The 19,126-nt window shown below is 38.7% G+C and overlaps 1 protein-coding gene across 1 annotated transcript in view; it reads right to left on the reverse strand.

Moving 5' to 3' along the window:
* The window catches only part of LOC136884812 (zinc finger protein 883-like), a 46,152-nt gene extending 27,415 nt beyond the window's left edge, over window positions 1–18,737 (reverse strand). The window contains exons 1-2 of the mRNA XM_067157103.2: window positions 18,646–18,737; window positions 3,357–3,439 (exon numbers count right to left, since the gene is read on the reverse strand). Of these exons, the coding sequence (XP_067013204.2) occupies window positions 3,357–3,439; window positions 18,646–18,717 (155 nt within the window). The 5' untranslated portion in view covers window positions 18,718–18,737. The remainder of the gene's footprint in view (window positions 1–3,356; window positions 3,440–18,645) is intronic.
* Between the last annotated feature and the right edge of the window lie 389 nt (window positions 18,738–19,126).

Consider the following 19,126-nt stretch of genomic DNA (forward strand, 5'->3'; position numbering starts at 1 on the left):
TGTGGAGCGCCCTACCGCTAGACAACGCGGCATCATGGTTTGGGGCGCTATTGCGTAAGATTCCACGTCACCTCTAGTGCGTATTCACGGCACGTTAAATGCCCACCGCTACGTGCAGCATGTGCTGCGGCCGGCGGCACTCCCTTACCTTCAGGGGCTGCCCAATGCTCTGTTTCAGCAGGATAATGCCCGCTCACACACTCCTCGCATCTCCCAACAGGCTCTACGAGGTGTACAGATGCTTCCATGGCCAGCGACTCTCCGAATCTCTCACCAATCGAACACGTGTGGGATCTCATTGGACGCCGTTTGCAAACTCTGCCCCAGCCTCGTACGGACGACCAACTGTGGCAAATAGTTGACAGAGAATGGAGAACCATCCCTCAGGACACCATCCGCACTCTTATTGACTCTGTACCTCGACGTGCTTCTGCGTGCATCGCCGCTCGCGGTGGTCCTACATCCTACTGAGTCGATGCCGTGAGCATTGTGTAACCTGCATATCGGTTTGAAATAAACATCAATTATTCGTCCGTGCCGTCTCTGTTTTTTCCCCAACTTTCATCCCTTTCGAACCACTCCTTCTTGGTGTTGCATTTGCTCTGTCAGTCAGTGTATCATTGTTGTCTGATTGTTTTCAAAAATTGTTTCTTAAGCTCACGAGCTAACCTGATCTAGTCCACAGTTATTTGTTTAAAGTTTAAAATCTGAGAAGAGAAGAGAAAAAAATGGGTAGAAATAAAATTCCAATTTTAGATTTTTAAATTAAAATTTGTACTCTCCATCCACCCATTCATGCCCTCACCTTCTTACACCTATATGCTCCATAGAATCCCTGTAACAATGAATATATTATGTTGGTTAGGCAAGTCTGCTCTGATCCACAGATGCATTTTCAGATGCAGAGGCAAGACGGTCCTGCAGCTGTTACATCTGTATGTAATCCTATTTCACAATAAAGCAGGAATTGGCTATATTGCAGAATGTAATCACAGAATCAGCTGAAAAATCATTGGTTTTAAGGAAAAAAGGTAAGACAAGACTGGTTTGTTGACAACGACAAAGAAATTTTTTGTGTCATCAATGCTCAATGAGAAGCCTATCTATCCCTTCTTCAAGAACCATCTTCAGACGCATACAATGTGCACTTTCTCAAACTCAAGCATAAATGTCAGGGACAAATAAGAAAGATGAAGAATAACTGATGGCAGCAGAAACCACAGAACTGTAAATTATGTCTGATGTCCGAGACCTGCATAACTTTTACGCAGGTATAAAAGAGTTATTGGACATTGAAAGCTGCTAATAATGCAACCGCTAATACTGATAGTCAATAAATCTTAGAGCATTGGGAAGAACAATTTTCCACTCTTCTCAATTGGAGTTCAAATTCTGCTCAAGACCTTCTTGAAGATGTGCCTCTACATCCCCAACAGCCATGAATGGCTCTCCCACAACATTTGAGGAATCCAATGCTGCTCTCAGTAAATTAAAACCTGGCAAAGCCCATGGCCCACATAACATTCTTCTGGAACTGATTCTAAGTGCCTCTAAAGACCAAACTTCATGTTCTTGTCCTTTTAACAAGGCTAAATTGCTAAGTACCTAGTTACATTAAAAATGCCACGATCATTAATACTTTCAAACAAGTTGATTGTAGCATTCGTGGCAACTATCAGGGTATATCCTATAGCAGGTAAAATACCTGCTATAATTTTGCTCAATTGCCTGCAGATTATTTCCGAGAGGTTACCAAAGTTCCAGTGCAGTTTTGAACACCCGGAGGCACAAGATATGATATTCTGTGCATGACAAATTCATAAAAAATGCAGCGAGCAACAGAGTCCTTTAAACCTAGTGTTCTATGACCTGGAAAAGGCTTTCAAATTAGTCCCAAGGCCAGCTATGTAGACAGTGGTGAAACACTTTGGCTGTCCACAGCATTTTGTGGATCTAGTCAAAGCTCTTCATGATAACATGCCTGGGCAAATGATTCAACAAAATATTTCTCCGTTCCATTCCCAATCATTGATGGATTGAAACATGGATGTCTGCTTGCTCCAACAAACTTCACTCTTCATCTAGGTGCTATGCTATATGGAACATCTACAGACAAGCAACGTGTTGAGATCACATATCACTTAATGGGGGACTGTTCAATCTGGCTAGACTTCACTCTCAAAAGCTTATTAAGATTTTCCCTGTCACAAAATTGGAATAAGCAGATGACCACTTTCTATATCTAGGTATTATCTCCTCAACAAATGCTAGCTGGTTACAACATGTGGATAGGAGAATTGGTGCTGCCCACTTGGCATTCGGACATCTATCCCATCATGTCTTCATAAATAAGGAACTTACAATGTATACCAAGATCATAGTTTACCATGCTGTTGTCATACCAACACTGCTTTATGGTTATTAAACTTGGATCCTCTACCATCAGGATATCAAAAAACTAGAGTGGTTCTATCTGCAAAAATTCAGATCCAAACTTACAGTTCTCGAACAAGCGCATGCTATAAACTGCCATGATTGGCCACTGTCTCAAATGGATAGGGATGTCCGTAACATAAATGTAACCAGGGTTCCCCGTCAAATCCTCTATGGTGAACTCTGCTCCGGCACAAGGTTTCATGGAACCGCTTTGAAATGTTTCAAGGCAGCTAAAGTATGCTTTGAAATGAGAAGGAATTATCACTCAATCCCGCAATGCACTTGACGAGCATCGTACACTTTGGCGCCACAAAGTTTCTACATGAGTTATGGTGTTTGAAGAGGAATGATGATGAGGTGAAGAGGAAAAATGAAAAGCACAAAAGCTCCGTCAAGATCAGCCTGGCCCTCCACCAGCCATTCTATGTGACCTGTGCGGATGTATGTTTCATGCCAAGATTTGGCTACTAAGTTATATGAAACATATTCAAAAAGCATTGTGAGTATGAAAACATAAACTGCTGCTGAAGAATGTGTTTACTCAGGTATGAGTTGCAGCCCATGACAGTGTGTGTGTGTGTGTGACAGGCAGAAGAAGCAAGATTACTTCATATTCACACTGGTTAATTCACAGTATTTTATTGAAATTCTTTTATGCATGTGAGAGTCTATGTGTTAGTATCATGTAATTCTGCCAGATTATGTTAATATATCTGTAGATGTGGTTATATGTAAGAGAGGACCAGGTGCCCTAACTTCAACACTAGAAAGAAGTCATAATAAATGAATAAAACAAACATACTGATCAATGATAAATTGGCTTATATATATATATATATATATCTGTTTTTAATTCTGATAGGTTGAAATAATAAATAACAAGCATATTGCATACTATATATGGTTAGTGGTGTACTTACTTGTTTTCTTCTTTGACGTATGGGGTACGTTGATCAACTGTAAGTTGTTCTATGAATATTTTGTTCATTGCATCTGCAGAAGGCTGTAAGTAAGAAAAAAGGAAAGAAAATTAAGGGAAGAAATGAAGAGAAAAAAAAATACAAACAAGAAACAGCAGAAGAAATAACTGTCATATACGTGCAATAAAAGTATCAATAACTTACCTCCCATGTAAAAACATAATGGAAAGGAACAAACAAGTGATAAATTAAGTCATAATTATAGAGAGAAAAGGGCTAGAAAAGGAACAATAATAGGATAATACTGGAAGAGGTCGCAACAGAAAAGGAGAAACTTTAAAGGACGAGGACAATCTCCACATGTTTACTCCCTTCCTTCACATTCCACACTGACCAGCTACTTTGTTTATCGAATATGTGCACTCTTCCCTTCTCCCATCCTTCTATACATGTCTTGCCTCATCACTTCTATGTTCTTTTATATTGTAAAGAGGATTCTGATTGTCAAGCAGACAAGTAATGATCCTCATCCTGACCAAGCTCTCCCGGCTGATCACTTGCATATCATCATTTCCAGGCAGTTTTCCCAATCTTTTTTCCGCAAAGACAATTGATCAGTTATATTCGTTTACCAATGAAAAATTTTCCCTCACCCTGTCATTATCAAAACACTTTATTTTTAAAACGAGTTAATCCCACAGTACTTTTTTCCTATCACACATCTTTTCCAACAAGCCGCCCGGTGGCCCTGATTGGAAGTCAACAAGTCTATATGGTCTCACTTTGTTGTTAGCTTGTTTGATTCCCATTGGCAGTAAAAAAATTTCACCACCCGAATGTTGCCTGGCTGGGTGGGAAATGAGGTGGTACACAATTTCTAATCATTAGATTGCATGCCAAAAGCATGAATACAATGCAGTGTTCATGTGGAGTGAGGGCATATGATGCTGTTCCATCCATCAGATGGGGACTTCAAGCCTTGAGTGGACAAGTTGGTGTCATTCAACAGGAGTACCCTATGCCAGCACTGGGTTTTACCCTCTCCCTTCCTACCATCATGTATAACGTCATTCACTCCATCTCATAAATTCCTCCCATGTGGTTGACTTTGGGAATGGCATCTGGTCATAAAAAATGGCCATGAAGTTCCATCTCACATAATACTCAACCTCAGAGAAAGATGGAACACCGGGCAAGTTGGCCGTGCGCGTAGAGGCGCGCGGCTGTGAGCTTGCACCCGGGAGATAGTAGGTTCGAATCCCACTATCGGCAGCCCTGAAGATGTTTTCCGTGGTTTCCCATTTTCACATCAGGCAAATGCTGGGGCTGTACCTTAATTAAGGCCACAGCCGCTTCCTTCCAACTCCTAAGCCTTTCCTATCCCATCGTCGCCATAAGACCTATCTGTGTCAGTGCGACGTAAAGCCCCTAGCAAAAAAAACAAAGATAGGACAAGGGTTGGATTCAAATATCTCTTTGAAAACAAGCAGGAAATGTTTAAATTATAACCATGGAAATGTTATTAAGCATAATTAGCAGACATTTTTCCTGTCTGTACACCACATTAAGCGAGTCCCAAAAGGAATTGTCATACAGAAGCACACTTTGCAAACATCCCCTGCACAACTAATAAAATTCCAACCTCAAAAAAAGTTGATTCAACTTCAGGACAGGATCGCAGCACTTCTGCTAGAATAAGATATACTGTATTATTCAGACTGGAAGTCCTCCGGAACTTAAGGACTGCTGTCATTTCCGACACAAATTTATCATCACTTTAAACACAGACACAGAATATGACACAAAAATGAAACCAAGGTAACTTTCTTTTTCGCTAGTGGCTTTACGTCGCACCGACTCAGATAGGTCTTATGGCAACGATGTAACTTATTTTTAGTTCTAAACATATTTATTTTCACTGTGCACTATTCACTTCCCTAGACCTAGCAGATTCGACACTGCCGTGAAGGGGAAGTATGCTTGACACTCACCTGGAAGACCCAGGTTTGATTCATGGCTAGATAAAGAATTTTTACTTGCACCTGAGGGCTGGTTCGAAGTCCACTCACCTTACGTGATTAAAAGTGAGGAGCTATCTGATAGTGAGACAGCAGCCTCAGTCTAGAAAGCCAAGGATAACAGCTGGGAGGATTTATCATGCTAACAACACATTACCTTATAATCTACAGGCCTACAGGCTGAGCAGCGGTTGCTTGGTTGGCCATGGCCGTTCAGGGCCGTTGCAACATGGGGTTTGGGTTTTAGACCTAATAGCTGACTGTCTTCTTTTGCCACTAGCAAGTCAATTATTCTATAGATGATTGCCCAAAGTGTGTTTTTGCTGCTCATTGGCATGTTGGTTTGTATATTTTACCATTTCTAATTCTAGTGCTACACAATATGAATGCAGATTACAGCACATTTTTTGTCTGGAACCCAACAAAATGACTGAGACAAAAGAGCGCTTTCTTTCTCACCTTTTCTGCTGGTCACTGACACTACGTAGCTTACTCAAGACCATGGTATTAAAACAAGTGCATTTCTCTATAGTCAGTGACAGGTAATTACAAACCCTCAGACCACAAGATGCAGGGAAGTTTCAGGCTGTATTTCCTGGATAAAAAAGTGCATATTTTGAAACAAAAATGACTATAAGGAGTACTTTAAGATAATAGTTTAAACTGTAGGTTACAGGCACTACTGCAAGAAATTCCACACAAAATATTGTGCCTAATAAAATAGGTAGGTCTAATAATTTCATGCTTTATTAATACTACTGCATACTGTGAAAAAAAATTAGTGGAGAAAAAGTAATGGGGAAAATTTGACTGAGAACATTGTCAACTGTCAAAAAAGGAAATGCAGAAAATATAAGTTTATCTATAATCAGAGAATCTGGAGTCTTTATCAATACTGAGATCAATTCACAACATTTTAATCAAATTCTAAATAGCTTTGTTTACATAGTTTGAAACCATCACAAACATCAGCACAATACAAATTCTTTAATTTCCACTGTAAAGACAATTAATTATTTGACTCTGTAATGTGTTGATTGATGATATACAGTATACATGGTGCATGAGTGAGACGAACTAAAGTGTAACTCCCTCAGAAGTGAATTACGACTGTTCTAATAATAGTGAACAGACTGAATGTCATGGAACAGTGTTATTTGAATTCTTGAACCTAAACTTTCCAAGGGACGGGTACAGAAACATAAACTACCATAAAATGGGATTGTTTCCATTGATTTTCACTTTTTTCACTACAAAGAAACAATAATTGTTAGAATTATTCTTATACCAATCCTTAGGATTGAATGTGTGTGTCACCAGGAATGTTTTTAATATGTATTTTCATAAAATACAATAAAAAACTATTTTATTTTAAAAATAAAAAATCACCAGGCTCGATAGCTGCAGTCGCTTAAGTGTGGCAAGTATCCAGTATTCAGGAGATAGTAGGTTCGAACCCCACTGTCGGCAACCCTGAAAATGGTTTTCCGTGGTTTCCCATTTTCACACCAGGCAAATGCTGGGGCTGTACCTTGATTAAGGCCACGGCCACTTCCTTTCCATTCCTAGTGCTTCCCTGTCCTATCATCACCATAAGACCTATCTGTGTCGGTGAGACGTAAAGCAACTAGCAAAAAAAAAAAAAATAATAATAATAATCCAAAGCAAGCCTGCATTTTGGAAAACTCAGGATGTGCATGTTTTTGCAGACATGTCCAGAGTTTTAAGATATATGAGATTACTTCAGAAAGCAAGAGAGTAAAAGGAAACCCTGAATGTGCGGCTTTCAAAATTCGAACCACAAGCATGTTTTTCTCCCTTGCAGTCAAGATGAGCTGCCTGCCAATGCTATTTGGGTTCATCTTCCAACACTGTACCCCAGGAACCCCAGGATCAAGGTGTCTCACATTTCTCCATACATGAATATTTTATCCTACATCTCTTTAACACTCTATCGAACGCATTGCCATAATAACTGAAGGGTACATAGACAGTAGGGGCTCACTGCATTTTTTGAAAAATGGCAATATTCACTGTGTCTGCTGATACTCACTTGAACTTCCTAGTGGGCAACTCCACTTGTGAAAGAAGGAATTCCTTCCAGAGAAATATGCTGAAGAAAAAGATCATACAGGGAAGGAAGGAGCTCATTGAAATTTCTGCAGTGGAAGAAGGAGCTCACTGTGTTCTTCTTGTGCTCAGTGTATGAACAGAGGGTTAGCAAAGCAGAACAGGAGCACTTTAACTGAGAAAAAGACATAAGGATATATCAAAAAACTATATGAATGTGAGGTGATTTGCTTTGACTATGGGAGAAATTCGGCTGTTTCTAATATAATACCAATATAAATGGTCCGTTATTGGACATTATTAATTTTCCAGCTAACACGTTCCTGGTTGCCAGCATTTCGCCCCGTGTGATAAGCTGGGCTCATCAGTTGGTACCTAGCACACCTACCAAGACACATGGCTAGTGCATACTGTGGAGGCCACTGCGTAGGCTCCTTGGAGTCACCGGCACTACCAACGCAGGGATGAGTTAGCCAGAAAATTTATAATGTCCAATAATGGACCATTTATATTGATATTATATATTTACTCATTCGGGGCAAATATTTCAGATTTCCTATGGGAATCAACATCTATATCATCTGATGGCCAAGCAGGAATCAATTTTTGGTAATGAGACAAAGTCTCTCATAGTGCATTGGTACTGCCAGTGGCGCCATGTAGCCTACACAGTGGCCTCCATGGTATGTACTAGCCATGCTTCTTGGTAGGTGTGCTAGGTACCAACTGATGAGCCCAACCTAGCACACGGGGGCAAAACGCTAGCAACCAGGAATGAGTTAGCTGGAAAATTTATAATGTCCAATAACGGATCATTTATATTGGTATTATAAATTTACTCATTCGGGACAAATATTTCAGATTCCCTACGGGAATCAACATCTATATGTTTCTAATATATTGATGAATAAAGTCCAAAATAGGAGACAGTTTTCTTTATTTGCATATAACATCATGTACTCTCCACTTCACAAAGTGTTCTTCGTATGTATCCAGACCAGGAAAGCAAACCGGAAAGTGACGATGTATGCTCCTTGTTGCATCAATACATCTACAGCCATTTGAATGTAATACACCAAAGTATGTTCTGTGACTCGTGTAGTGGACAACAGAAGAAATTCACTTTCTTTCATTTCCTCTTCAACATGGTGAACGTTGAGGAAAAAAGCATGCAACATGGCCATTGTGGTTAAGGGCGTGCAGCTGTGAGCTTACATTCAGGAGATAGTTGCTTTGAACACTACTTACGGCAGCCCTGAAGATGGTTTTCCATGGCTTCTCATTTTCACACCAAGCAAATGCTGGGGCTCTTACCTTTATTAAGGCCGTGGCCATTTCCTTCCCACTCTTTGCTCTTTCCTATCCCACCATCACAATAAGACTTATCTGTGTCGGTGCAACATAAAGCAAGTCATAAAAAAACACAACTTTCCAAGTAGGTAATCATTCCTATCTTGAGAACAATAAGAATTTGGGTTTGGTGGATACCAAAACCTACACAATTGTTCCTAGTGATGGATCTCTACCATCAAAACCGCTTGTCAGAACAGCTGACCACACAACGTTTAGGAATTGGAAGAACTTCTTGGATAAGAGGTGTCCAAGTAAATCACCATTTCCACCCTTCCAGTAAGAGAGACGAAGATCAAGAGAGGACCATTGTTGAGCTTCTGGACCGTTTACAATGGAGCAGAATCTGTCTCCGTAGCAGCAAAACGGAAGTGACATGACGCTTAGAATCACCCTGATGGCCAATTTGTCTGGCCAGAAGAAGCTTATGAAGTGTATCATTACCTTCCTGGTGTAACTCACCCTTCACTTAATTACTCCAAATGAACACAATGCTTTTCTTCCCTAGGAGATTTGCCGAGAATGTCATACACTTCCTAGAGTTACGGAGATTCGGTGATAATGAGGCAACTGATAATTTCTCAAAAAACCTCATGGATAATGAACTGGCGCCTGTGTCGCAGGATAAGATGGATGTTGTAGTTACTAAAGTAATTGGTAAATTGTTACAAATATTCTAAAATGTGGTATTGTGCTTGTCATGGGCTCGAAAAATGTTCAAACTTTACATACTGTTCATGTTATTTTACTACTGACTAGCAAATGTACCCGTGCTTCGCTACCGTATTCTACAATGTATACGGATATCGAACTAAATTGCTGTACATGAAGTGAATTAAAAAATTTTAATTGCATGTCACTTGACGTTATCCGAGAAAAGGCATAGGGAGGTCTGCAGACGTTGTTTCCAATGTAAAGTGCAAGTTGAAGAGTTGTGATGATAACGAGAGGCCCACTTGTCTGCCGCAATTCACTATGCGTAACGTCAGTCACATTTTGATGGGTAAATGTGTTTATAATTGGGGGCACCTATACCTAATGATAAAGAGAATCAGGTAAAAGAGGTTGTTTTTTTTTTATGTACGCTCCCTTGCCTTCTGCTAGTCAAATCAAGAAGGGAATTATGCATTACAATGGTACACAGGCATTGGAGAACTACCCCATTCCTATTGCTAGTTAAAGTCGATGTGGGGAGTACTGATTACCACAGCAGACGCCCTCCTGCTGAGAGTCACTATTGATTTGTAAAGTATTAATTACAATGTAAGACACACTCCTTTCTAGATCGCTACAAATCGACTTAAATTAATAAATGTAGATCAACATATGGAAGTACATGCATGTTCACCTTCATTTACAAAATAACTGCTGCTAAACGGTGCATTCATATTGAAAAACGGATTGCATAAAAAGACGACTCTGACCTCATTTAGCTATCTAAATGGCTGGCCCTATGATATTTCTTCGTATCTCATCTATTTAAAGGCAAGATTATTTTTGGAAACATTGAATAGGGTGAAATTTGTGTAAGGTTTTCACACAGTGAATTACTTTTGAGGTACTTATGCGACAGCTTCAAACATAGAATTTGGCTGGGTGGGCCAATATTCGTGTAGAACTTGATGATCCCATCTTTCCTATAAGTGAATCAAACCATCAATTATACGTGTACAAAGTGCAAAATTTAGGTAAATCCAGAAATAGCGCCACATTTAACATAAGGGATAGAGATAAGGCAAAAAGTCATAGGACCGAAGTTGTAGATCACTCCAAATTGAACAGAGATTGTGCCATCCATTTTGTGATACAACTTACCGTTTAGCCACATCGAAAGGAAGGTCTGATACTAAAAATCCGGAGTGTCACTATTCATCCCAGTGACGCCGAAAAGTATGGATTCGACAATATTTTCGTTAATTTGCATATCTGACCCCCCTGCCCCCACCCCTGCCCCTAAGGTTTCATGGGCTGTCTTGTCCCCATGTGGTTTGTCTCCTGATACTAAAAATCTGGAGTGTACAATTCACCTCGACGACCCCGAAAACTATGTATTTTTGATATGATTTTTTGATATGCCCTATTGGTGGAAAAATATCTAATTTCCTCCATGGGAACTTAGAATTTCCAACTATGTATTTGACACTATTTTCTTTTAATTTTACATATCAGTCCCTGCTCGCCCCCCACCCAAATGGGAGCAGAAATTTGACTTAAAAAAATCGAGAGTGTCACTATTCACCTCGGTGACCCCAAAAACTATGGATTCGACACTATTTTCGATTATTTTTTTTACCTGATCCCCTAGCCCCCCACCCCTAAAGAGGCTTGAGGTGGCTTACCCCCACAGTGCTCGTCTCCAGATAGCAAATAATAAGTGTTCAAAATATGATTGAAATTGCTCCAGTGGTTTAGGAGGAGATGTGTCATTTACACACATACATACATAAATCCATGTTTATATATAGTATAAGATAATGAAATAACTATAATATAGAGACTTAAAATAATGGTTCAGTGCATGTAGTCAAGAGAATATTTTTATTTTTTTAATTCCATAATGAAAATAAGTTAAACAGTCATAATGAATGTATCATGATTTGTGAATTTCTCGACTTTAAATAGGTAAAAGAACAGGTTTGCAGTTTGAAATGCTTCTATTGAAAAGTTGGTAAACTGTCGACAAGCCCCTTCTTTCCCTCTACCCTTCAAATGTGTTAGACCATTTTTCCACGTTTATGCTTATATCCTCACAGTGTTACCGAGAAACCCAGCACAAGTGTTCTAATTACATAAACAGCCAAAGAGATGATGATTACGAATACATGGTGCCCAACCTAATGCAAGTTGAACCTAACAATAGCCAGTTCCCATCAGCCACTCAAAACAATTGATTTTAATTAACATTTGCTGACAGTATGAATGTTTACAATATTTTCACTACCATGTGATACAATAACCAAATTCTCCCATTCAGGGAAATTACAAAAGTGTAGAAATTACCACAATATTACTGCGAATGTTGAGTGTCAAATAACAGGATAACAAAAACTTGTAATAACAAAAATTGTGTGCTAGATCAATGCAGACCTATCTCTGTTAAGAAAATGATGTGCACATTTGTCAGAAGTTACAGCCCTGTACAAATTAACCCCATTTTATGTTACACTGAATAATTTGAAGTCAACACTCACCAAATGTACGAAGACACTAGTGGACTGTGCGATATTTTGCTGTAAAATCAATGGTAGTGTTAAAATAAATTGCCAAAAAGAAAACGGGTTGCTCAGAACAATTAACTGTTAATGACGCAGTGTACAAATCTGCAGATAGTTTTATTTTAAATTTCTTGCTGGTGGTTTAACACTGCACTAACACACAGAAGGTTTGTGGCAATGCAGAGATGGGAAAGGGTTATGACTGGCAAGGAATCAGCTGTGACATTAATTAAGGGACAGTCCCAGCATTCACATGGTGTGAAAATGGGGAAAACAGCCTAAAATTATTCTCCGGATTGTCATACAAGGGTTTTTAAACATTTTCAAATTGCATAAAACAATTTATACCAAAAAAAGTGACTTTGGCACCATGAACAGAATTTCTACACAAGTATTTTACTGACTCAAACAGCTGAGACATTCTTGAATGGCAGCTTCATAATAGTTACCTCTCTATCATTGTTAATGGCCTTTTCCGGGCTTCTCATTGATTGACTTAAGTATTTCCAAGATTGCACTAGAGAGGGCAGCTCTCTCGGATGTGAACACGGGACATCATTCTTTCCAAGACAATTGTCATATCTCTTTCGATCGAATCCTTGCACTGTTTATAGAGAGAGAAGAATTTAAAATGGAGCCCACACAGATCGGAGTGGCATTTTTAAGCTACAGATGGGTTTTTAATTGGTTCAAACTTAGCCTATACTACCATCCTACCTTTAATTTTGACGGCTAATATTTCAGGTATGGTAATTCTTGTTTTAATATTGGTTCTACGTTTCTTTCGTGGATGTTTTGCTTTTATTCATAGCTGATTGATATGCACCCTTCTGCTCTGCTGCGTGAATGGGCTGTGTGCTTGTTGTTTTTATTGTGATTGAGTTATGTTGATAGCTGTGTCTCAGATTGACTTTAATTGTGTGCACTGCATTCTAAAGTGCTACGCCATCAAAAGAACGTACGCCCCCATGTCGACTTGAAGTTCCATTCGTGTTGTACGAGGTGCATAACCTGATGTTTTTATGTATGACTACGGGATCCTCTCTGATCCCGCTGCTGAATTGTTTTAGCCGTGCACGCTGCTTCCGAGATGTATGAGACCATTGTCGATGACCATGAGAGTTATAGTATTTGAATTGGATTTCGTCTGTTAACTGGAGTTGAGCTCATATTGTTGCCGATACCGGCAATGTCTGGATGTTTGGGTGTGTGTTGGTAAGTGAGGGGAGCGAAAGGATCACGTATCGTTCGGCTCAATTTTAATTTTTGATCTTGTTTCTGTACCTTATATTTGTTTGGGGTGCAGTGTTAATTGTTTTAGCTTTGTGGCTATCTTGGTCGCTGGCTTGCCCGTGATGCCGCCATGTTTGTTTCCCTTATATTTAGGCAATGCACTGCCCGTGTTTCTCTTTGGGTTTTGATCATCGTTCCTTTGGTCCAGAGATGTTCCGCTCTGTGCCATGATGATACCTACATTCCTTTGTATTATCTGTTTGGGGCTTTTTCTTCTCCATGATGCGTGGAGCTTATCATCGTTGGGTAATTGTTGTGAGATGGTGGAGTTTAAAGACGCGTACATGAAGGATGATTGTAATGTCGTGGAAGGAACGATCTAATTGCCCTGTGTGGATAATATTTGAATTGGCAGAAAATGAAATGAGATTTACTTTTAAAGCGGTGAACCTGTCATAAGTGTAATTTTATCTTGAAGTTGAAAAATGCCTTGCTCACGAAATGATGTTACCACATCAACTGAACAGGCTCTGCTCATGTATGTACCCTTTGGTTATTTATATTTTTAAAGTGTTTGCTTCATTTCATTGCTTCTGTTTTTAATTTCAATATATCAATAAACCCTCATTAACCTTAATTTCAATTTCATTGTTAGTAGCATTAGTCCCATATTTATTTGCATTGATAATGAGGGTCATTTCCAGTTCAAGGCTGTTTCATCTGGCCTTTCCTAGTCGCAATTCACGCCTCATAATCTCCCAATGTGTGTGTATACGCTGGGGTATTGTTCTCGGTAAGAGAGGGGTTCAGTGCACAGCATAACAATATATATCAAAATATTATATTTTTAATACTTCTTTATCATTTATAATGGATGAAAAAATAGTATATACTGTAATAATGCAACATACAGAAATATGCATGATAATAACATAATATTTCATTAATAGAAATGAGGTAAATCTTGTTCAAAATCAATCCCTTTGTTATGCTGTGTAGAAATATGCAACAATGTCAGGAGTTAGGCAGTGTTTTGAAGCAGCCATTGACCTACTTACCAAGATTCATTGTAAATGATATCTTTGATACAAAACACTATATTTAAAAGTCCAGTAAAATGTATTAGCCAAGAACATTGCATGTGGTCTTTATAGGATTAATCTTTTAAGTTATGTATTCTTCAGCATAATAGGATTGTGATAGTGGTTATTTATATTGATTTTTATACGATACTATGTTATCTGTGTTTTCCTCAGCATATTTTTGATATAATCTTTTCAAATTGAATGTGCATACATCTTCAGTCTGGGAAGCCATATTTGTTTATTTACTTATAGTGCTTAGTTACCATAGCACTTGAATGATCAGCTGGTGATTACGTAAGTAAGGTTAACCGAAGTTTATATACCTCTGCTGACACATCATGCATTGACATGGATGATTCAAACAGAAGTAATGTTTCAGCTAATGACAAAAGTGATTCCTCTCAGCCTGTGTGTAACCATTGCGGGCAACTGTTTAAGTCCACTCGGGGGGTCAATATTCATATCCCAAAAGCACATCTGAATGAACACCCACCACGGCTAGTGAACAGACAGATAGCTGGGGAATTGAACCACCAAGTAAGTACTGAAATAAATTCAGGAACATCGGCAGAACAAGGGCATGAATCTAGAAAAGTAATAAAATAACAGAACACACATAACTCGTACTACCAAGAGCAAATGGTGATATGGAGAGAAAAGCTACAATGTGACATCAATGACTCCGAATTTTTCTTATTTGTGGAAGACTTTCTAAAGTTTCTGTCCACTGCAATTGATTTTTGCCTGGGCCTAAGCACCCAGCAAGGAAATTTTACGAGGCGCGTAAAAAGAAATCGTATGTTAATACGGAAAAAGGATATAAACAAAGTTCAAATCCGCAAAGGTCCGCTAATAGGGATAGAGAAAAAAGACGAAGTAAATATTTATATCAGTTAACTCAATTTCAGTTCCACAATCAACGTAGGAAAGCAGTTACAACTGTCCTTCATGAAAACAATGAAAGATGTCTGATTAATTTGCAATGTGTATATGGCTATTTCCATGAAATATTATGACATGAAAATAATTCAGTGAGAGAAAATTATCCCCTAAAAGTGAGTGAAGCTACACAAACTGTTTACAATGACATGTTTAATGATGTTATATCGAAAGATGATATACAACTTGCAACAAGTAAAATTGCAGTGGACACTTCACCTGGACCTGATTACGTCATCGTTAGAGCTATCAAAAGTGACATCGCTTCCGAGATAATTGCCACAATAGCCACTCGTATGCTTCAAACAGGACAGGTACCACCGTGTTTTAGAAAGGCAAGAACCGTTCTTATACACAAGGGAGGTGCCCCTGATGACATTGCAAACTGGAGACCAATCACAATATTTTCTGTTGTTAGGAGAGTAATTGAGCGAGCTCTTGATAAACGCCTGAGAGAATACGTTGCTTTTAATCCACAACAACGGGGATTTATATGTTTAGCCGGTACATATATCAATACTTCTACACTCGATTCGGTTTTAAATTCCACGAAACTGAACAAAACTGACCTAACAGTGAATTTTCTAGACATCAGAAAGGCGTTTGACAACATTGGGCACCTTCATTTATATGAGACCTTGAGGACATTAGGAATACCTGAGAAATTAAAGGAACAAATCTCCTGACAGGAAACACTACAAAAATAGAAACTGTAACTGGAAAGACAGCCACCTTAAGCCTAAAAAGGGGTGTTATGCAGGGCTCACCTCTTTCTCCCTGTCTCTACAATTTAGCGACAGATCATATTTTAAACGAACTAACTGGAGACTCTCTCACAAGCCACTATGGATTTTCTTTAGTACCACATCTTCCACCTTTAACGATCATGGGTTTCGCTGATGACTTGGTTGTCATAGGAAATAGTCGAACAGCAGCACTTGAGCTCTCGAAAATAGTCACAAGGAGATTTCATGAAATAGGACTTTATATCAACCCAGTGAAATCTACAGCAATCTGCATTAAACGCAGAAAGTTAATCGAAGACCCAGCTGAATTTAAGAGCTATAATATATCGAGTTTGCAACGTGGGGAAACAATCCGCTATCTGGGTGTTAACTTTTCAAATGAAATAATTTTTCAACCTACACAGGAGCTTAAAAAATTACAGAATAAAATGGAGAAATTGGTTTCTTCTCCACTATTACAGGCTGACCAGAAATTTAAAGTAATAAACACAGTTATATGCCCATCTCTCATATACCCATTCCAAACTATCAAGCCAGAGAAGATTCCGAAAAAGTTCCTTGCTGATACAGATATACTAATTCGAAGTGCTCTTAAGGAAATTCTTCAAATACCTGCAGACATTCCTAATGGAATGGTCTACACTGAGAAAAAATATAAGGGGTTGGGACTCTTCTGCGCCACTTGGGAAGCTCATCTTCAGCACATTAACATCTGTAAGGTACTATTAAGTTCAGGTGACGAATACATACATGCTACAAGAAATCTGAAAGAAGAAATAACTCTCTCACTACAATCCCTCAATGTCCCTCCATCCAACAATTTACTACATCCACGTCTAGAGATAACAGATGCCAGGAAAGTGAGAAGAGTACTGAGAGAAAGGGCATTCAGAGAGTGGTGCAACTTACAGCAGAAAGGAAGAGGTGTATGTTTGTACAATGAATACACTCCTGCCAACTCCTGGATTCGAGACCATCAAGGCTTATCATGCAGTGAATGGCGTGAAGCAATTAAGATGACAGCAAACATTTCAGCAGTTAGATCGGTACCAGGAAGATCTCAGAACGATTCCCTTTGTAGGCGCTGCCTCAAGGAGATTGAAACTCTTGCGCATGTTCTGGGATCTTGTCCTCATGGTGAACTTTTAAGGAATACGCGTCATCATAACATCCGCTCGTTAATTGCGGCGACGCTAAAAGAGCACGGTTTCCAGGTATTTGAAGAGGTTCATGGCTTAGCGAAAAACGGAAGCCACAGATGGATTGACATCATTGCTTTCAAGAATAAGAAGAGAGGTTACATCATCGACCCCACAATTCGCTTTGAAAGCCATAAGTCACAGCCCTCAGATATTAACCCAGAGAAGAGGAATATATACTTTCCAATAACTCCTTACTACAGGGAGAAATACCAGTTAGAGGAAATCGACATAGTAGGTCTGATAATTGGAGCAAGGGGAACGATTTCCGCTTTTGCCGCTAATTTCTGGAAACAGATGTCTCTGCCAGTTACAACGTTACGGGAGATTGCCATCATAGCCTTAAGGGGCTCACTGATAATTCTAAGAAATCACTATTACAATTAGGTTACCTTCAACATTTCTCAAGTACAGAATATCTATTTCTCTTTTAAATATAAATGTAAAAGTATACTTTGTCGCAAGGCAGCCTCTGCATGAGAGGAAGTATTTCATAAAATAAAACAATAAGTTTACTGCCTCAATTGACAATTCTGCAATGTCACTTTGCATTCAATCTGGTCCTTTCCAAAGAGTTCCTAGAAGCTCAACCAAATGGATGGAGACATTCCGTGACAGAAGTAGTAGTAAATGACTTTGTACATGAAGCATTATATGGTGAAGATACTGTAACTCTGTCACTTTTTAATTAAAAGCTTCAAGCAAAAATGTATACATAATTCATACTAGTGACCTAACAACAAGCTAACATGCCACTGATTGAAAAAGAAATTCCTGCAACATGCCGCTTGTAGCAATGATAACATATGCCACACACTATGTACACTGCAAAGAATCATGGAATTATATCAGCCATTGTTTTATGTGGAACAATAGGCCTGGGAACAATGCTACTTGTCACACAACACCTAGCTTGCATTACAGTACCCAGCATAGCACCTTGAAACAATTTAATCAAAATCAGAATGTTAAATAGCAAGTCGAGCAATCTTAAAAAAATCTACTACTTTTAGAGGATCTTCAAATTTAATGCCTTGAAGTAACAGGTCCTTCATTGAAAACAATTCAATAGTTTTCTCACCCTTCACTGTGTCAATAACAGTAACAATAGAACAATAATGCATAAACACTGTATGCAAATATATTTGCACAGACAAAAGTACTAGTAGCAATGATACCAGTTCTCACATGAAATGCAGTGGTGGTTAATGGAGCTATATAATCCACCACATGACATCTAATGATATATCTTGAACTACTAGAAGTAGATATAAAAATTAGTTAAGAAAATTGTCTATCTTATAAAAACACATATTTTCCTTAAGACCTTCACATCGTATGCATCAAGATGAATTATCACACCCTGAAATCTGTTCAGCTGTTTCCTTACTATTTTCATTATCAGACTATGACCTATCAAATTATGTACATTACCTCGAAAGCATTTTCCTGTGTTATCCTTGGCTCTGTTAATTCTGATTTGGTCTCTTGCTTCAGAAGTATCATTTCTGATGCAAGTTCAACATTTTCCTGTGGAATAAAGTATACATTAGGCACACTCGCTGCGCACATCAGTCGCTTTAATTACCTGCAAGTGACCATTATAATTCATTACCTGTCATTATTTGCATTAATTTGAGAATTTACTAATGCTTAAGGTATATTTCTTCACACAAAAATCCTTAAAGTCCAAAGGTGCAGTTCAGGAGAAGAATTTCTGAAATATACTGCTAGAAGCAATGGTACCAGCAGCCACACACTATGTACATTGTACATGAACAACTTATCCGAGATGCTGGACCAATTGTAAATATCAACTGTATGCAGATGATATTCTATTTTATATTCACACAAAGCGTAATGACTTAAACAATTCGATCACTAAGTTAAACAAAGACCTAGCACATGTTAATGA

This window comes from Anabrus simplex, chromosome 13 (genome assembly GCF_040414725.1).
Source record: "Anabrus simplex isolate iqAnaSimp1 chromosome 13, ASM4041472v1, whole genome shotgun sequence".
In the NCBI taxonomy this organism is placed as follows: Eukaryota; Metazoa; Arthropoda; class Insecta; order Orthoptera; family Tettigoniidae; genus Anabrus; species Anabrus simplex.